This window comes from Paramormyrops kingsleyae, chromosome 10 (assembly GCF_048594095.1).
Source record: "Paramormyrops kingsleyae isolate MSU_618 chromosome 10, PKINGS_0.4, whole genome shotgun sequence".
Lineage (NCBI taxonomy): Eukaryota > Metazoa > Chordata > Actinopteri > Osteoglossiformes > Mormyridae > Paramormyrops > Paramormyrops kingsleyae.
The window spans coordinates 10,345,655-10,363,176 of NC_132806.1; the positions used below are offsets into that span (position 1 = coordinate 10,345,655).

Here is a 17,522-nt window from a genome sequence, read left to right on the forward strand (position 1 = left end):
GTTGCCTGCAGTGAGATATATTATTCTAACAAAGGAACTACTGATGAAGACACAGATATTTTTGTTAAAAAATGTTTAATACAACACTGAGAGGAAGACGGCAGACCGTGCACAGAATAAGTTTCCAGACCTTTAGCTTTGTATAAATAGTGTGCAAATAGAGCAGTGGAAACACTGAACTGTCTTAAACGTATTGATGCCACCTGATGTCTATGGGGGTACCAGAAAAAAATATATACTATAACAGCCAGTAAATGAACTCATGTGAACCTGAGAGGCAGGGCGGAGCACATGGTGTTCTGAGGCCCTCGAGCTCTGCGGCGCCCCCTACAGTTCGCATCAGTTCTGCAACTTTGTTGCACCTCTCAGCTGCCGTCTTTCAGAAAGGAGACGATGATTTGATGGTGCACTGGCGTACCGGGCTGAAACAGTGACGTACCTGTGCCGCACTCACCAAGTATCTGCAGTTTCACTATCTAAGGCTACTAAATAAAATTAAAGTCAAACAAAAAAAAACAATACTGTATGGCTACTAGGCCATCATCTCTGCCCATGTCAGCTCAAGAAATCCACCGATTTCAGCCGTCAAGTCCACTCCCTGTAAATCAGTCTGTAACTTGTATTGCAGCTTGTCCACAGTAAAGGGTTGTAATTCACACTGGGAATACCCCAGTCTCTGTGGCACAATGCCTTCCTGATGCCACTTGCCCACGACCCCAGGTCAGATGATACAGTCATCCTCACCCACCCCAATGGGTGACCAGCACATGGAATCACAACAGTCAGGTGGGGGGGGAGTGGAATTAGTTGAGCAGACACCAGGGGGTATGGTTCTGGTCACACTCCAGCTCAACATTAACTACTGTGCAGGGGGCGCCGCTGATGGCCAGTTCCTGCTTGGACTCCACCTTGTACTGCAGGTTGGTGAGCCCGCCCTCTGGGTCCACTTTGAACTGCTCCTGTTTCCATGGGAACAGCACAGCGGTCATTAAGGGATAGGAACTTTACGTATTGTCTAACCAATTAATACGTCCCTGATTCATAACTTTTGGAAGCAAGTAATCATCACAAGAAGACAACTAAAAATGAAGTAGTGGAAGTATGACAATAAAGGATCAGGTGACACGAGGCAGATTCCTTGAGTAGTAAAGGAATATTCAAAGTTCATAAACAGCCGTTTTTCAGACCTTTCACAAACATGCAGTAGCTAAAACTTCAACCTGTGAAACTACCATGCAGGCACTGACTGCAATTTACCTGCTTCTGTGCTGCGATCCTCTTCTGGTCCCTCTTTCTCCAAGCTGGGTCATGGATGTGTCGAAAGGTTTTGTAGCCAGTATTTATGCCAGTGGGCCGGAAAAGCTGGACATGGGGAAAACATATCACATGCAACAAATTTAGAGACAGAACTATTTGTCCAGGGAAAAGCAGCCAAGCTGCAGAATCCTTAGGTTCCCCCTGTATCTACCAGTGTTCAAAGTCTGTGATTGTATATGATGCTGGTGTTTCCAAACACACCCGGTCAATTCAGAAAACTGTTACATTTGCACGTGCCGTGACTAAGCGAGTGATGTTGCTGCCGAGTCATGTTTCCCAACATAGTTGATGTCAATCTGGAGGATTAAAAGTTATGTCCACCAGGAGGCAGTGCGAGAAATAATTTTGGTCGGCCAAATAGTTTCTGGTCTTACTTGTTTGTATGAGTTTGTGGCCTCAAATGCCACAAGCTATTAAAGATGAACACTGGAAGAAGACGAGCAAAGCACCATACATACATATTATACAGACACTCCTCGATTTATGAATGAGTTACGTTCCGAACAGCCGTTCATAACTTGAAATGTTCGTAAGTCATTATTCAACATCATTTTAAGGGTATACGCAAGTACAAAGAACTAGTATGCTGAGAGTATTTGTGCTACACTTACAGTCCTCTTCGTTCATATGTCTCAAAGTTCGTAAGTTGAAAGTTCGTAGAGGAGCGTCTGTACTTTGTATATATGACACGGTTTGCACAAAAATTGCGTGGAATGAATGAAAGCAGGAAGAGATGGTGGCCATGATGCCTATGCAAACAGATTGTGAGCACCGAGTATAAACTGGCCCATAGGGGCCATTGGCAGGTCATAATATCGCACAAGGAAGCAACCTCAAGTTTCTGTACCTCTAATCCAGCTGTTTTCAGCCTCCTGTAGAACTCGTCATCTTCCCGACCCCATCCCCAAAACCGATTGGACATCCCATTGCACTGGAACATCAGGGAGAAACATGACATCACAGGCCGTGAACACATAGGACGCAAGAAATATGCCAGACTGCTGTCCCACTTTCTTTACGGTCATTTCACACCAAGCAACTGAGGGTCATGGTCAAATATAAAGGCCAAAGCGTGACTCTCAACCATGAATGTGGTGTGACATCAGTGCCTCAAACATCTCACCAGTCAGCCTGGACCTCCTGTCCATCTCAGAAGACGACAAACATCCACAAGCATTTACGTCAATGGCTCAAGGTCCTGGGTCTGGTGGGCCCAGTATATGCCGCTTTCTGACTTGGCAAACACTTAAGCACGATAGGACTAATTATCTCGCTAATTAAATCACTCCTCTCATTAGGTGATTACAGAGAGCTGGAAACCTGGCAGGCCTCTTACAGACCATGCTTAGATGGTGCAAGGGGGCGGGCTAACCTTCTGATAATGCTGTTTGGTCAGCAGCAGTATTCCACCCACGTAGGTCTTGTAATGGTACAGGGGGTGCAGCTCGGGTGAGGCAATGTGGAAGGGCCCCTCCTCCGGGAAGCCGTAGTCCAGAGCCTCGTTCTGAGGCAGCAGGTCCACATCGTGCATGGCAACGTAGTCGGTGTCATTGCCACTCTCCAGGAAGCCAACGTTGATCAGGGAGGCCCTGTTAAACCTACGTCGGAAAAAGACGCGTGTGACAAGGTGGCAAACATTCTGGGGCGTGTTTCCCAATAAGAATCATTCTTAACAATAACGAACAACATAAAGAATGACATAGGTAAAGAATGAGTAAGATTTGCTAGTATTTCCCAAACGACTACGTAATTCCAGATTTAACATAAAAAACCAAAGTTCTTTGTTGGCTCCTCCCCAGGCAGAGACCGTCGACGACAGGAACATCGATCCCACATATTTCAATGGTGAAATATATATGATTGTCACATTGGACATATGCAAATGTAAGAAATAGAAAACCAATAAAAACAAATTAGAGCTGTGTTTATAATATATGTCCTTTGGCGTGTTGTTATACCCTTCTTCAGCCATAGTTTGAGGATTCAACACTGGAATCAGCAGGTATTGGCTAAGAGGAGGCCATGTTCATCACCGCCACAGTCTGCAGGTATCCACCGGTGGCACAGAAGCAGAGCTGTCAGAAGCTGCACAATGGCAATGAGGGCATGATCCCCATGTGTTCCTCTTTTCAGTTTACCTGACACTAGACCAAGGAAGCTCATTTCTTATTTTGCTATTAATTGTTGATCACTGAGATGGTCCAGGGGGTTTCACGTCTACCCACAAAACAGCATTTAGACCAGCCACTTGACTTTTTGGACAGCGCTATGTATTCGTGTCTCTGCACAAATTGTCGTAGCTGGTAGTAATGGGTGATTCATCGTCACACTTTATAGGATGTGACTAAACACATAGCAAGTCTGACTGATTAGCTTGTTATGTACCAGTGCTGTTCAGAATTTATGAATTGTGCCCCATTCCATTCATGAATTTGAAATGAACTGGCCACACCCCACAAGGTGCTGAATTGGAAATTCTGGAATGACAGGAAGAATTAAATTAATTTTAATCCAAGAAATTCAATGCAATCGCACAACACAGGAAAAGGGCTCCAGACTAACTTGTCCAGTGGTCGCACTTTTCATTACTAATTTCTAAACAAACAGTATTGTGCTGTACACTTTGTATGACAAATTACTTTGTCATTTTCTATCAAGACATTTTTACATAATATATGAACCATCTAAATTATGCCCCGGTATGTCCTATATAACTACTGCGCGCACTGTCAGCACTACACTCATTATTAAAATTATTATTATTGCAAAATTAACATCAATGAAGAGTTACTAAGAGAAACAGGAGATTACACGCCGTCAGTGCAGCTAGCTGCCGAGAGAATGGTGTGCGGCGTACCAAAGCCAAAACTTCTACTTACACGAACAAATATTATCCATTACTAATATTTATGTAATACGATGTCGTGAACCAATTCATTTTCAGTATTGTGTTCGGCTTACGCGTCGCCAGTTTCTGTGATCTTTCGGTCTTCCCTCCAAAAATATCCCCGTTTAATTGTTCACGGCTAACTCGCCAAAGACCAAAACTGCGAATGTCAAATGCGAAGGAGGTAAATTACTGCTCTTGTAAAATATTTTAATCTGAACATTAGCTTTAAGATCACAGTTTAACTCTCATCATCACTTGTGTCTGTCTCGGGACCTCTCTCTGGCTCCAGCGCCCCATCCGCCACCTCATTTATCTTGCCTTTTTAATAATCACCTAGCCCGCTTCCTTTTATACCACCACAGCGACCGCGGTTTCGCGCATTTTAACACTGTGCGTATATATGTGCAGGTAAAGAGACCAATTCAGCAAAAAAAAGTCACACCAGGGAAGAAGAAAAAAAAGTCACAATTCGTTAACGCACTACTCGTGTTAGAGCAAAACATCCAAATGATTATCATACACTCGCACAGATGCGACCAAGTGAAATTTAAAGTCGCACATTCTAAATACAAGGTCGCAGTCTAGATCCCCGAGCAATGTAATTTAATAAAGGGGAAAAAATAATATATATTTACTTTCCAGATGGCAGTGAATGAAGTATACTTCATATTTACATAATTGTACAAAAAAAAAATTGTGTAGGCCTAATTGTTTTAGCTTACTTTAACAATAGGTATTTGGTTTATGTTGGCCCTTTAAGTCCTTTTCAATGTGTATATATTTATTATTTTTGCATACTTATCTGTCTATGTGTGTTTTGTGAGGAATCTGCAGTAGCTTTTCTTATGAGTGTCACTGGTTTGTCAGATCCATTGGGTTGTGATAGGGTTGTGCTCTTCCACCGTGGACCACAAAATAACCATTATTTATTCTATAGGTGACACATTTTGAATAACAGTGATGTGCACAGACGTTTTGGGCAGGTGCTGGAACAGAGGAGCCTTACCGACTGGGGATTCAGTTTGTGTTGCTTAACATGCTGTGTATGTTAACACGTTATGTGCAGCTCATATGACATATTAAGCTGTAAATTAAGCTGTACTTTTACAGTATATGAATTTACGTGAATTAAATTCCATTTTAATTCTCCTTCCTTATATTCAAATTAAAATTCTGATTCTTCATTCTGTGTTCAACCAATTTCATGAACCGAATTGGAATTTCAAGCAGATCTCCAATTCCATTCAAGGGTGCCCAACCAGGGCGGTGTGGTTAGTGCTACTACCTCACAGCGAGAAGGTCCTGGGTTTGATCCCGGGGGTGGGAGTATTTCCCATCAGTCGGTTTTTATTTAATCCATGTTATTGTGTGATTTTTGGATCTTGTCTTTAGGGAAAATTGCCCGACGCCTGATATTCCCAAGCACAATCAGGCTACTGGCTGCACGTACCAAGCACACACCAGAGGACCTGCGGTAACTGAAGCAAAGAGCACAGCAGATACGTCTCCACATGACAGCCCTACAAAGGGAAACCCATTGCACTCAGGCTAACACATAATTATGCTGATCACATTGCACACGGCCTGCCACCTATTCCTCAAATATCGCGTATCCCTCCTCTGCATGTTAAGCACTTTGTAATTTACAAGTCAAGTATGCATACACAGCCAGTATCATTTACCTTGTGTGTCTCTCTGCTGCATTCTAAAAGTGGGCAAAAGACTCCCCCCCCCCCCGGTAATTGCTTCCGCTCCCCAGTCAGCAAAATCTACCCCACCCTGGTAGGAGAAAAAATATTCACTTACAAATTGCAATTCCAGAACAGTTAAAAATGTATTTTAAACATTAAATGCAAGTAATTTTGTTGATCACGTTTTTTTGACCCAACTGCACACACTGCTTGGTTTTGTTACGGGAGTGAGTGCGGCACGATTCTATCATAAATGAGCAGGCATGTGCATATACATTTTCAGCACCTACAGCTGTAATGGCACTCATATTCATCATATGCCATTTGGTACATCATTTAATAAGACTGAGACTGTCCGTCAGCTCTGTTATACTGAATTCAGCTATATTGGTGGAAACGCTTCGAAATCATTTGTGATGATCATCTAAGTGTGTGTATGACCTGAGCTAAGCAGAAACAGCCTTTCAAGTTACTATCCCTGGGGCATTAAAGGCAGTTCTACTAGGAAATTCATACTGGGTTTAACAAAACCATAACTAAGACTATTGGGGTGTTTATCACTACAGAACAGGGATTTAATTCATTATGATTGTTATGATGTTATATTTTAGATATTTGTTTTTTTTTTGCAATGTAAATGTGTTTTGTTATTCAAACACATCAACAAACCAACTGCCTTTGATTTACTGTTCCTAACTGTGTTTGTGCTTGCAGTGTTAATAATAAATCTTTTCAAAATAAATTCTGTCCAAGGTTTGGGCAAACTTTGGAGTATATAAAGTAAAATGTCACCTTGCAAGATTTGCCACAGGAAAATAATGCGGTAATAGCACTAAGATTCACATGCATCTTTCTTGAAACCCTGAGCTGGATGACCACAAACCTGCAGCTACAGTACGTGTGTAAGGCAGCGACCGTCAACAACCTTAACGAATACCTCAGTAAAGGCTCTTCAATATAAGAAGACACAGTCTTTACCAGAGGTGTAACAGTACTCAAAATTTACGTTTTGGTACACACCAAGTTTGTGGATTCACCGTTTCGGTGCAATTTTCGGTACAGCTGGGAAATAATTTGCTTCAAAAGAGTTTATTATTAAAACTGCAAACACAATTATGAATAGTTGTAAACCAAACATAAGGCCCGTCTGTCAACATGTCTGAATGAACAAAACCTAAGGCATGCTCATTTGCACACTAAAATATGCAAAATAAAAATTGAAATGTATCACATCTCAATTTAATTAAATCCTGAGTTCTCTACTACAGAGTACGGTCGCATATCTGTAGTGATAAACCCTAATAGCCTTTTTTTTAAGCCTGAACTGAATTTCCTGGAGAAAGGGCCTTAAATGCCACAGGGAGACTAACTTGCAGCTTCTGTTTCTGCCTTGTACACACACTCGGACGTGGGGGTGCTGCTAGAGACTTTGGACGTTGTGAAAGCAAATCATATTGGGCCCCCAACCCAGACCAGTCCAATTATGTTCCAAATTTTTTAGGTTCCCTGCCACTCATGGGCCTAGAGCTGGGCGGTATGACCAAAAATTTATATCACGGTATTTTTCTAAGTTATATTGGTTTCACGGTATACGACGGTATTTTTTTTCGAAAGTATGCCTGGGCGTTTACCACATTTTACAGGACACATTTTTTGTTTTACATTTTTGCATTGTTCCCACATTAACTATATTATTTTATTATTAACCATTGCGCCTATCCGCTACCTTAATGATATGGCTAATGTGTTTGTTGGCTAACTACTTACAGATAAACAGCTAATGTTAAGGTGTGCACTGGCCAAGTTAACATTTTTGATAAGTGTTTAATAGTTCAGTGTTGCTGGAACGCGAGCTTTACTGACCTCGCGAAATTTCTCGTAAAGACCGGGATGTCGGTTAAGATTCTTCGCCAGGTTTGACGTGCTACTTGACTTCGTCGCCACAACTTTGTAGCACTGTTTGCACAGAGGCTTATCGACGTCCTTAGCTTTTCCATGCTCGTCTGCAAAATACTTCCAAACAGCACTTTTGCGTTTTTTTTTTTTTTTTTTTTAACTAAAGCAGCATGTGAAATGCCTTCAACTGCAGCATATGCTATGTTCGGCCAACTCGGTATGTGTGTGTTAACCAGTGCAAATGTGTTCAGTGGCTATTGAGAGGAGGGGAGGGGCTGCGCGAGTTAGTGTGTGCGCACGCGCCCGTGCTGTAGCGGTGCTGTGTGAAGTGTGGCGACTGAGGCGAAAACCGCACTGTTGGTATCAATAATGGTGAAAATGAGTATCTAATCAGATACTAATTTTTTAATATCGATTAGTATCTGAGAATCGATTTTTGACATCCCCAGTGTCTCATTATTTTCAACTCCAGCGTCAGCTATATCTTTCGTTTATGATCTTTTGCGGTACACTTTTAGTGGTGCAGCAGTGAAAAAGGTCCCCCCTTAAACAGTTTCCAGCTGCGCCACTTTCCGAACGTTGTGTAGGCTATTTGAACCGGTATTGCGGTATAAGAAAAATTCATATCATGACAATAATAAAACACGGTTTTTCGGTATGAACCGGTATACCGCCCGGCACTACATGGGCCCTTGGAATTAACGTACCTTCCCCCCCAAATACAGTGCCCCTGCTCAGACGATGTTATCTTAAATGAGTAAATGAGTTAGCATGTTGGATGTACTTCCAACAACATAAGGAAGTTTGGAATAACAGAGCTGACAGACTGTCTTGGTCTTCTCTCTCCAGCATTGGTGTAATTTATTGAGAAACCAAAATGTTCTCAAACTACCAATTTAAGTGATTTGGGAGGGTCTTTGAGCTCTCCAGCACTAGCCATAACCAACTCTCAGCCACAATTAACACGACGTAGTATAATGTTTTCCGTAATGAACATCTACTTGCAGGGCTGCACTAGCCGTCTTATTATCGAATCAGGAGGTCTCTACCAATTCCTGCTTCTACAAGGCAGGGTTACATCCTGGATGAGACGCTAGTTCATAACAGACCATCGCACACAATCGTACATTATGGGCAATTCAGAAATACTAGATAGTCTAAGTGCAGGTCTTTGCACTTCCCAAAGGTGTCCCACATGACACAAGGATGTTAATTCAACACACAAAAAGGGGAGACAGGATTCAACCCCCAACACTCGAGGTGTGAGGCAATAGTGCTACCTATCGAAGCACCATGTCACACTGACATTTACTACAGATTCTAAGACAATCATTTTCTTAGATCAGAAGTGAATAAGAAGACTTAGAACCTCCATACTGTTGTTATATATTGCTTTGAAAGCCAAAAGGGAATACAGAAACCTCTGGGTTTACTAGAGGTCTGCAGTTTCCCAACCTTTTCCACTTAGAGTAAGTTTACTATGAACCTGGAACAGGATACTTTAAAAATAATTTTTAAAAAAAGCAATGTGATAGTGAAAGTAGCACAAGTTACCGATAGTGGTCCACCTGGTTGATCACAAAAATCTTGTGCCGTATCTTCTTCTTGTTCAGGTATGAGTGCATATATGGGACGAAGACAAGCAGCTCCTCAAAGCGCTCACGGAAAGGGATGAGCAGCGCCATCTTGTGAGGACCCCATGATGGGTCATCCACTGTAAGTGCCTGTTTCCCTAGCGGACAGGGCTTCTGGGGCAGGTGGCCATCCTCCACAGAGATCTGACTCATGTCACCAGAGCAGCTGAGCTGGAGCCAAAAGAGAGAGCCCAACACCAGCACCATGCACAGACAAAAGAGCTTGAACACGGTGCATTTCTGGGACAGGAACCTAGGAGAAAGGGGGGAAATTCAATAAAAAAAAACTCAATTCTGTCAATGTCATACTGCCACAGAAGAGACTATTTTAGTGTGCTTTACTGTCTGGCTAGGTCTGGATTTTCCTTATACTGAATCAGCCTATGCAGTACTGTAATGTAGTTGCTGTAGAGCAGAAGAAATCCACCATTAAAACACAGCCACTGGGTAATTTAGCGACCCTCGTCCATATTTGCCATACTGCTGTCATTTATTCATGCTTGTAAACAGAGAGATTTAACATTCACCTGAAGGCTAGCGGGCTCACCGTGAAACACAGTACCAAGCATTTACTCTGAGATCAACACGTAAAACCAATGCTAATAGCTACACAATTCTTCAGCTTAAAACATGCAAATGCAAAACGTCGACCTGCACCAACTTTACCGTTTCAGTTAATTCTGTGTACTTTCAGTGAGTGTGGTTTGGGAGGCTGTATCACATCAACATAGATGTCAAGCAATCACGCAACTTGTTAATTAAGAAATCACTGGTTAACAAGACAGAGGTCCACTTCAAGCACCGGTTCACAGAAAAGTACGTTCAAACCATGAAATGCCGAGCAGTCAGTTACTCAGTACTCACAGACTATTTCTGGGAGGAGAGGGGCATTTTTGCATGTCGGACCTGAAAGATTGTTCCCAGGGACATGTACCAGTGTTCAGCGAAATTCTGACTCACCAGTTAAATAAAACTTGTATTATTATATAAAAATTGGTCATGCAGATATGTTAACAGAACAGCCAAGTCAGACTGAATACGCTGATAATATACGGGCCTTTATTTTCACATAACCTTACTCATAAAATGACAGCTGTTGTCTTGTCCCTAATCTAGCTATTTTGCAACAAGCTAAATAAAGGAAAAGTGGCACCAAGTCAGTCTTAATTACGACAATAATTAAACCCGTTTGAACATAGATAAGGCAGGTAAATGTTAATACTGGAAATCCAGGTGTTTTGCCATAAATACAATCCTATAGATGGCAAATGTTTAACTGACCTCATAATATTACTCACCTTCTGTCTTCCTTGAAATACAAAACCGGTTTTCTTCGTGAAGAATACATCATCTTCCCAGTCAACCTTATGACTTAATTATAGTATTTTAAATGTTGAACTACCCACTATTCCCTAAAGGTGTTTTTTACGTAACTGTCACAGCGAACTTCTCATTCTCCACGTCCCTTGATTAAACGCTCGACTTCTGGAAATGTCAACATCTTTTTCATGGCGATTTGCTTTGTATATATGTACAAATTTTGACTTTGATATGTGCTGAATGCCCGTTTTTCGGGATTTCAGCTTGCATTCGGTCGACGAGTCACCGCTACGTGTCTAGCTACAATACAGCACATCGGACTGACATTGCCAAGCTCCACATATACATTCTGCCACATTTCCTCAATAGACACAAAAGCGTTACTGTGATGCACACGTCCGAGTGTCAGCGCGTTTAAGCGACGTCGACCCCATTTACACGCAGAAAAGCCGGCGAGCACAGGAAGAAGGTTTTTTTTCCTTTCATTTTAATGATAGCGACTCTACACGCTGGCTCCAAGCGTTACGCGATCCGGCTTCCCGGTGTATCATTGAAAAGGGACCCCGGGAAATACGGCACATTCGCATTCGTTCCGCTCCCAACATTGCCGCTTTCAATGACAGGCGCTCTGCCAAACTTCTAACATGGAAACACGTTTCGAATAAAATGTGTGCGTCCATACGATACGCTTGTCGCATTTTTCCAACTTTGGCCGCGACGTCATTTCATTTTTTTTACCATGCACACTGTTGCCACACAAACACTTTTTTTTAACTGCAGAGAATGTAGCTGTACCATTCGGCTAAGTTGTCCATATAAAAACAAGGCAATGGTAAAGTTAATTGTTCATAGCCGACAAAGTTTAAAAAATATATGGTAATAATAATAAGTTGATGGGCTTTCGCTGTACTGGAAAAGCTTAGCTCTTAGTCGTGTGGAGGAGCAATTGGGTTTCAAAACACGCAACTAGAAGCTGAGTTTATGTGGGCTGCGACTCCTGTTGGTCGTGCGATTAACTAGCAGCTTGTGTCGGCTGCGGGAGCGGAGCTACGTTTTGTTGTCTGGAGACACATTGTAACAGACAGAAAGCGGAGGCATAAGGCTTGGCTTTGCAGGTAAACGCCCGATTCCGCTCATACATCTCATTTCTGTGGTAATCGGATCGCTCAGTCTTTACTTTCCTTTTAAAATAAATGAAAAGATCACATATCGGCAAATAAGGCCGCAACCCGCCGTGAACCAGGAAGGAAGATCCATTGAGAAAACGCGTTTCTTTTTCATTTACTTAGCTAGCTACTTATTTAGCGAGTGTCCTCATGATTATACGACCGTCTGAATACATGTATGGCACTTAATTGCTATTACAAAGGCAAAACGTCTATAAGTTGAAGCGCTTAATAACGTCCAGCACCTATACACACTGGCAATAAATTGGCTAGCTTAACTTATCTTTTTGTATTTGTGCATATAAGTGCATGTGTATATACACACCTCTCAGATGTGGCAGGGACCGCCGTTAATATACGGGAATGTCTCTCAATAATGCAACGTTGCCTTTAATATAAGACTTTATGCATTTGTAAGATATTTTTGCTGTTAGTTCGCGCTGGAGGTGCTGAACGACGAGAAAGGGACGGTTGCATGTGTTGCGAGCCAAGTAGCTAGTCGGCTAGCGAGCAATACCAACAAAACAAAAGGTCTGACCACCTGCTCTTCGGCTACGGCAACTCCGAATGAAAATCAGCTCGGGTCGCCTTGGCCACCAGCCCCCGAAAATGTACCGAAACGTTCACCTGCATGTGGGGGGTGGAAGGAGGATTTTTTTTGTTCAGAATAATTCAAGGTCTGGAGATAACTGCTGTAGTCAAAGTTAACCCACTCTGCTCTGCAAACATGCAGCGAAGCGTGCAATAATTGCAACGTGAAGCAGGAAATGCACTGGCAACTTCGTGTGGTTAATTAGTTTTTTATGTTGTTATTATAATTTAAATTAAATTTACGCTAAATGCTATAGTGTATTTTCATTTAAGTTCCCGCCAGTCTTGAAAATGTAATGCGTAGTCGTCACAAAATACCGCATATATATTTTTAGTCTATTGCAATATCTTTGAATTTTTAAAATGCAACACCATTGCCTTCCAAATACATTTCTGCTTGCTCTATATCTTTTGACAGATTTACACATATATTGTTAAAAATACTGTTTTAATTTAGAGGTCACTTTAAAACAAAACGCATGTTTATTATTTGGAGATATTTTCTCTGCAGAGGTGCAGGGTTTCTTTTATAAATCTTAGATTTTAGACTAATCTTTCAGCACCAGTTGCCACTGTTGACCTGTGGCAATGTTTGGGGCAAATGGTAAATGTGTTTACTCACAACACAGTTATTTTACAGTTGTCACAATTAGATATTTATGTGGATCATTTCTCTTTTTTTTTTTGTCCTTTCCCCCAATTCAACTCATGCAGGGATGACGAGTTTAAAGCTGATCACTGTGACGGACATACAGTATTCAGGATCTCTGCTCAAGTCCATCGACGACCAGCGCAATGCCGGACTGTTCTGTGATGTTACCATAATAGTGCAAGACCGCAAATTCCGAGCTCACAAGAACATCCTGTCGGCATCCAGCTCATATTTTCACCAGCTCTTTTCAGTGGCGGGACAGGTGATCGAGTTGAATTTTGTTAAGGCAGAGATCTTTGAGGAAATTCTGAATTACATCTACAGCTCCAAACTCTGTCGGATTCGCTCGGACAGGCTTCAGGAGGTCATCCAGGCTGGCCAGACCTTGGGTGTGCAGTTCATTGCCAACCTAGGTGTCCCACTTTCCCAGGTGAGGGGTTTGCCAGGCTTGTCCAAAGTCCCAGACTGGGGAGATGCTTTGGGCAGTGGCGAGAATGCACAAACCAAAAATGATGTCCACTGCCCAGAAGCAGGATCATTGTGCATGCCAATCATCACGGAGACGTTCTCCCTATCTGCCGAAGAGTTCAAGCAGACAGATGGCAGCGTGGATAAGGAGGGAAACTCGACCAACGACGATGTCCTTTTAGTCTCAAAAGAGGCACCTGAAAAAGCCACTGTCTCCAGCAGCACTGCTGGTGCAGAGGGTCCTGAGGTCATGGAGAGGTGCCCCGAGATTGAAAAAGTCGACAAGCGTCCTGAAGAGAAGGATGCGGTGTCCGGGACAGAAGATAGCATAAGTCCTGAAGCGGGCCAGGCTGTGATCAAAGAGGATGGGGGCTCGCAGATAAAGGATGTTACTCCATCTGCTGGGAACATGGATGGAGATAAATCTTCATTCCACAGCAGCCCCACTCAGATCCAGCTTGACCACAGTATTCTTCCTAGCCCTCTGCCTGCTCCTCTACACAGCCCAATGGTATCCCCAAACACCAGCACCAATAATGTCCAGCCACCCATGGGACCAACCTCTTTTGGTAGCTTATGCACTCCACCAGCTCCCTCACCGCATGTAAACAGCTCACACATAGATTCCCTCAACAGCCCCCAAACCAGAGAAATGCTGCCACACGCTAATGAGGTGCTGGGTGTGCAGAAAAAGCAGGTGACTACAGTTTTAGAGAAATCAACTGCCCAGCCTGGGGATTTCAAAATAAAGCTCTCAGATGTGAGGTCAGGAAGCGGCAAAAATGGACCAGGGATCCAGAGCCCCAAAACAGTGATAGTAGGGAAAAAGACTATAACACTAGACAAAGCTTCAGAGATTGATTCTCTGTCTACTGGCTGCAAGGTCTACGCTAACATCGGGGAGAACACCTACGACATAGTCCCCATGAAAGAGGACCCTGGGGAGGGTGACTCCAAAACCAGCAGGGTTAGGAAATCCCACATGTCGTCATCTTTCTCCCCAGATTCATCACCCCAGTCTCCCCGGGGGGTTTCGAGCAAGAAGAAAACAAAGCTCGATCAGGATGACCACTATGAACTGATCATGGACGGGAAGACCTTTTATGTGTGCGTCGTGTGCAAGCGTCCTTATGTTTGTCTGACTAGCCTGCGACGGCACTTCAACACACACTCCTGGGAGAAGAAATACCCCTGCCGTTACTGCGACAAGGTGTTTGCCCTGGCCGAATACAGGACCAAGCATGAGATCTACCACACGGGGGAGAGGAGGTACCAGTGCCTGCTCTGCAATGAGTTCTTCATAAATTACCAGCTGCTCTCCTCTCACTGCAAGCAGGTCCACAACCAGGACCCATCCGGCCGCAAAGAGAAGGATGACACTGAAAACAACCTGTACCGCCTGCTCCCTTGCAAGACCCTGCAGTTCAAGCCCTACTCCTATGTCTCTGAAAGCTCGGCTGGAATTCCTGTCATCAACGAAGAGGGGATAGTCTACCATGTAGAGCCTGGGAAGGGGACCGAGGTACCCCGCCCCCCATCTAGCACCCACACATCCCCTCCTGTTCACCTCCCTCCCAGCCAAAGCAAGGTGCTGAACTGGGACGATATCTTTGTAGAGCCTGGGGCTCAGCCCCCACCTCAACCCCAGCCCCATCCACAGCCCCCAGCCCCAGCCCCACCCCCACCCCAGCCCCAGCCCAGGCCACAGACCCATGTGAATCCAGCCGAGGCCTCACCAGAGTTTGAGTTTGTTATACCAGAGACTTATTGAGTTTAAGGAGCTCGACTTGCTAAGAATTGTGCCTTTGAAGCAGGGATTCCCATTGTCTTGTGTTCTAGGGTCCAGGACAAGAGTTCCGTACTTAAGTGTTTAGCTGTTGTTTTTCAAACTAGTTGTGTGTAGAAAGCTTCAGTATGCTTCAGCACAAGCGTGGCGGGTCTTGAAATAGCTAGGTTTTTTATTTTGTTGTTCTCTCGTTTCGTTTTTGTTTTGTTTTTGAGCCAGATGGTTTTGTATTGCCTCATATTGTTGTTCGACAGTTCTCACTTATCTTTTAAATGGCAGAGATTGTTATATTCTGGATAGACAGCACTATGGCGTTCGTCGACATTGTCACTGTCAGCACTTACTGTTGTTTCCACGAAGCACACAGAGGAACGTTTAGCTCGAGTCGCTCAAGCCCGAGTTTTGAACTGTACTCGCCTGTTTTCAGTCAAACAATATTTTTATATTTGAAAAGGAAACGGTTATACATTTGGGATTTTTGGGCGGGGGTAAGAAGGGGTGGAAAAAAGGACAAAGGACTAGCAGTTCCACCAAAGACATGGTGTCAGGTGAATGATCATCATAATACTGATCATGACTGAATGATGGTCTAGGCTCGTATTAACATGAAAAATCACACCAGCACCAGAATTGGCAGCTGCCAGTTTCCTCTGTTCTGCCTCCTTTAATCTATACTTATTGTATGGAGCATAAACAGTATTTGGAATGATTATGACTAAGATTCCAACCATGGGAAAGTAGGCCACTGGCACTATACTGTTCTTAGGTGCTTTTTATCAGAGAATGATATGCTAAGCTAAGAGTTTAGGAAGCTTCAACTGAAATGCAGGATACAAGGAAGCGGAAGTGATTTTTTTTTTTGTGCGCTAAGCGACATGGTGTCCCGATGGTGATGGAATCGAAAAAACACAGGTTGTTATTGTGTTCTGTTGTATGTATTAATGAAACTGCTATACATCTCCGGAAAAATGTTGTCCAGTCTAGTCCAGATAGTGATAAGTAATTCAGGCGGTTGATGCTTGTGAAAGCATCAGGTGAAACTTTTTTTTAAAGATAACTGCTTCCCATAGCACTTTTTTTTGTTTGTTTTTTTTACCTGAAATGCATTCAGACAGATTCCCAGACGCGAGTGTAAGCAGCACAAGGCTTCTTCCAAACGACAGTGGCCTCAGAGGTGCTGTGGTGTTTGTTTTGGGCCGATAATTCTCCATTTTCACTTTTTAAATGCACATGTTCAGTTAAACCTCCCCTTTTTTTGTAACCGGCCAAAATCAGTCGGCTTTTTAGGCACGAACGGATAAAGTGATATTTAAATAAATTTTAAATTAATAAAATGAAAAGATAAATCCAAAGCCCAAGACTTTAAAAGGATCTGAGGCCTGTGTGTGGTATGTGTGAGGTTTTTCTCTTTTAAAAAAGTTTATATGCCGGCCATGTTTTAGTATTATCGGAAATAAAGATGCTCGTTCTATATTCCGAGCAGGATTCTCACGCCGCTGTACCTTGGCTGAGGAAGCAAGCACTTGGGAGATTGCAGCACATGAAGTGCATTTCCTTTGAAGGAACTTTTTCTGTCTATTCAGAATGTTGCTATTGTCTCGTGCAAGAAAATGCCACCAGAGTTGTAATTTTCATGAACATTTTTTTTAAACTTCTAATCGTGTCTTGTCAGTATGTAGCTGCTCTGTGTTGGCCAGTAGAGATCATTTTTATCTACAGAAGTAGTCTTTGCTGTCCCTGTTTATCAGAAAATAAAAGCAGTTTAAGCTTTTATTGTTTCGGAAACAAATTAACAACTGTGTATTGTGTAAATAACTGTACTAAAGACCTTTTTTCATTTTAACATTCATTTTCTTTGTGTTTCTCAAAGTTATTTATTAGCTCTTAGTGCTATACAAAACTTAAATAAAGTTTATGGAGCTGATGTGAGCCTTTTATCTCTGTAATTTTGAGGTGGTGGGGCTGAACCCCCCCGGCCACTGTTTGCTGAACAGGGGCTCTGAACTTACATGCTTCTGCTACATGTGTCACTGAACAGGGGCTCTGAACTTACATGCTTCTGCTGTGTATCCTTTAGTATTTTCCCGCTCTTCAGAAAAGAGAATAGCTTG

At 42.9% G+C, this 17,522-nt stretch overlaps 2 protein-coding genes across 5 annotated transcripts; one reads left to right on the top strand and one right to left on the bottom strand.

The window, feature by feature from the left end:
* Positions 1-58: 58 nt before the first annotated feature.
* b4galt7 (xylosylprotein beta 1,4-galactosyltransferase, polypeptide 7 (galactosyltransferase I)) lies at positions 59-11,334 on the bottom strand. 4 transcript variants are annotated; one of them, XM_023793358.2, is made up of 7 exons: positions 10,727-11,334; positions 10,293-10,334; positions 9,349-9,681; positions 2,690-2,915; positions 2,165-2,248; positions 1,258-1,362; positions 59-959 (listed from the first exon to the last, which is right to left on the bottom strand). In XM_023793358.2, the coding sequence occupies exons 1-7, from the start codon at positions 10,777-10,779 to the stop codon at positions 804-806; spliced, it is 999 nt and encodes a 332-aa protein (XP_023649126.1). In that variant the 5' UTR covers positions 10,780-11,334; the 3' UTR covers positions 59-803. The 4 variants fall into 4 exon arrangements, with proteins under 4 accessions (XP_023649126.1, XP_023649129.1, XP_023649127.1 ...); XM_023793361.2 differs by lacking the exon at positions 10,293-10,334 and having other exon boundaries at positions 10,727-11,326; XM_023793359.2 differs by lacking the exons at positions 10,293-10,334; positions 10,727-11,334 and adding an exon at positions 10,095-10,259.
* A 174-nt stretch (positions 11,335-11,508) lies between these two features.
* zbtb33 (zinc finger and BTB domain containing 33) lies at positions 11,509-17,335 on the top strand. Its single transcript, XM_023793357.2, has 2 exons — positions 11,509-11,863; positions 13,220-17,335. Exon 2 carries the CDS (start codon positions 13,222-13,224, stop codon positions 15,394-15,396), a length of 2,175 nt encoding a protein of 724 aa, XP_023649125.1. The 5' UTR covers positions 11,509-11,863; positions 13,220-13,221; the 3' UTR covers positions 15,397-17,335.
* Positions 17,336-17,522: the final 187 nt, after the last annotated feature.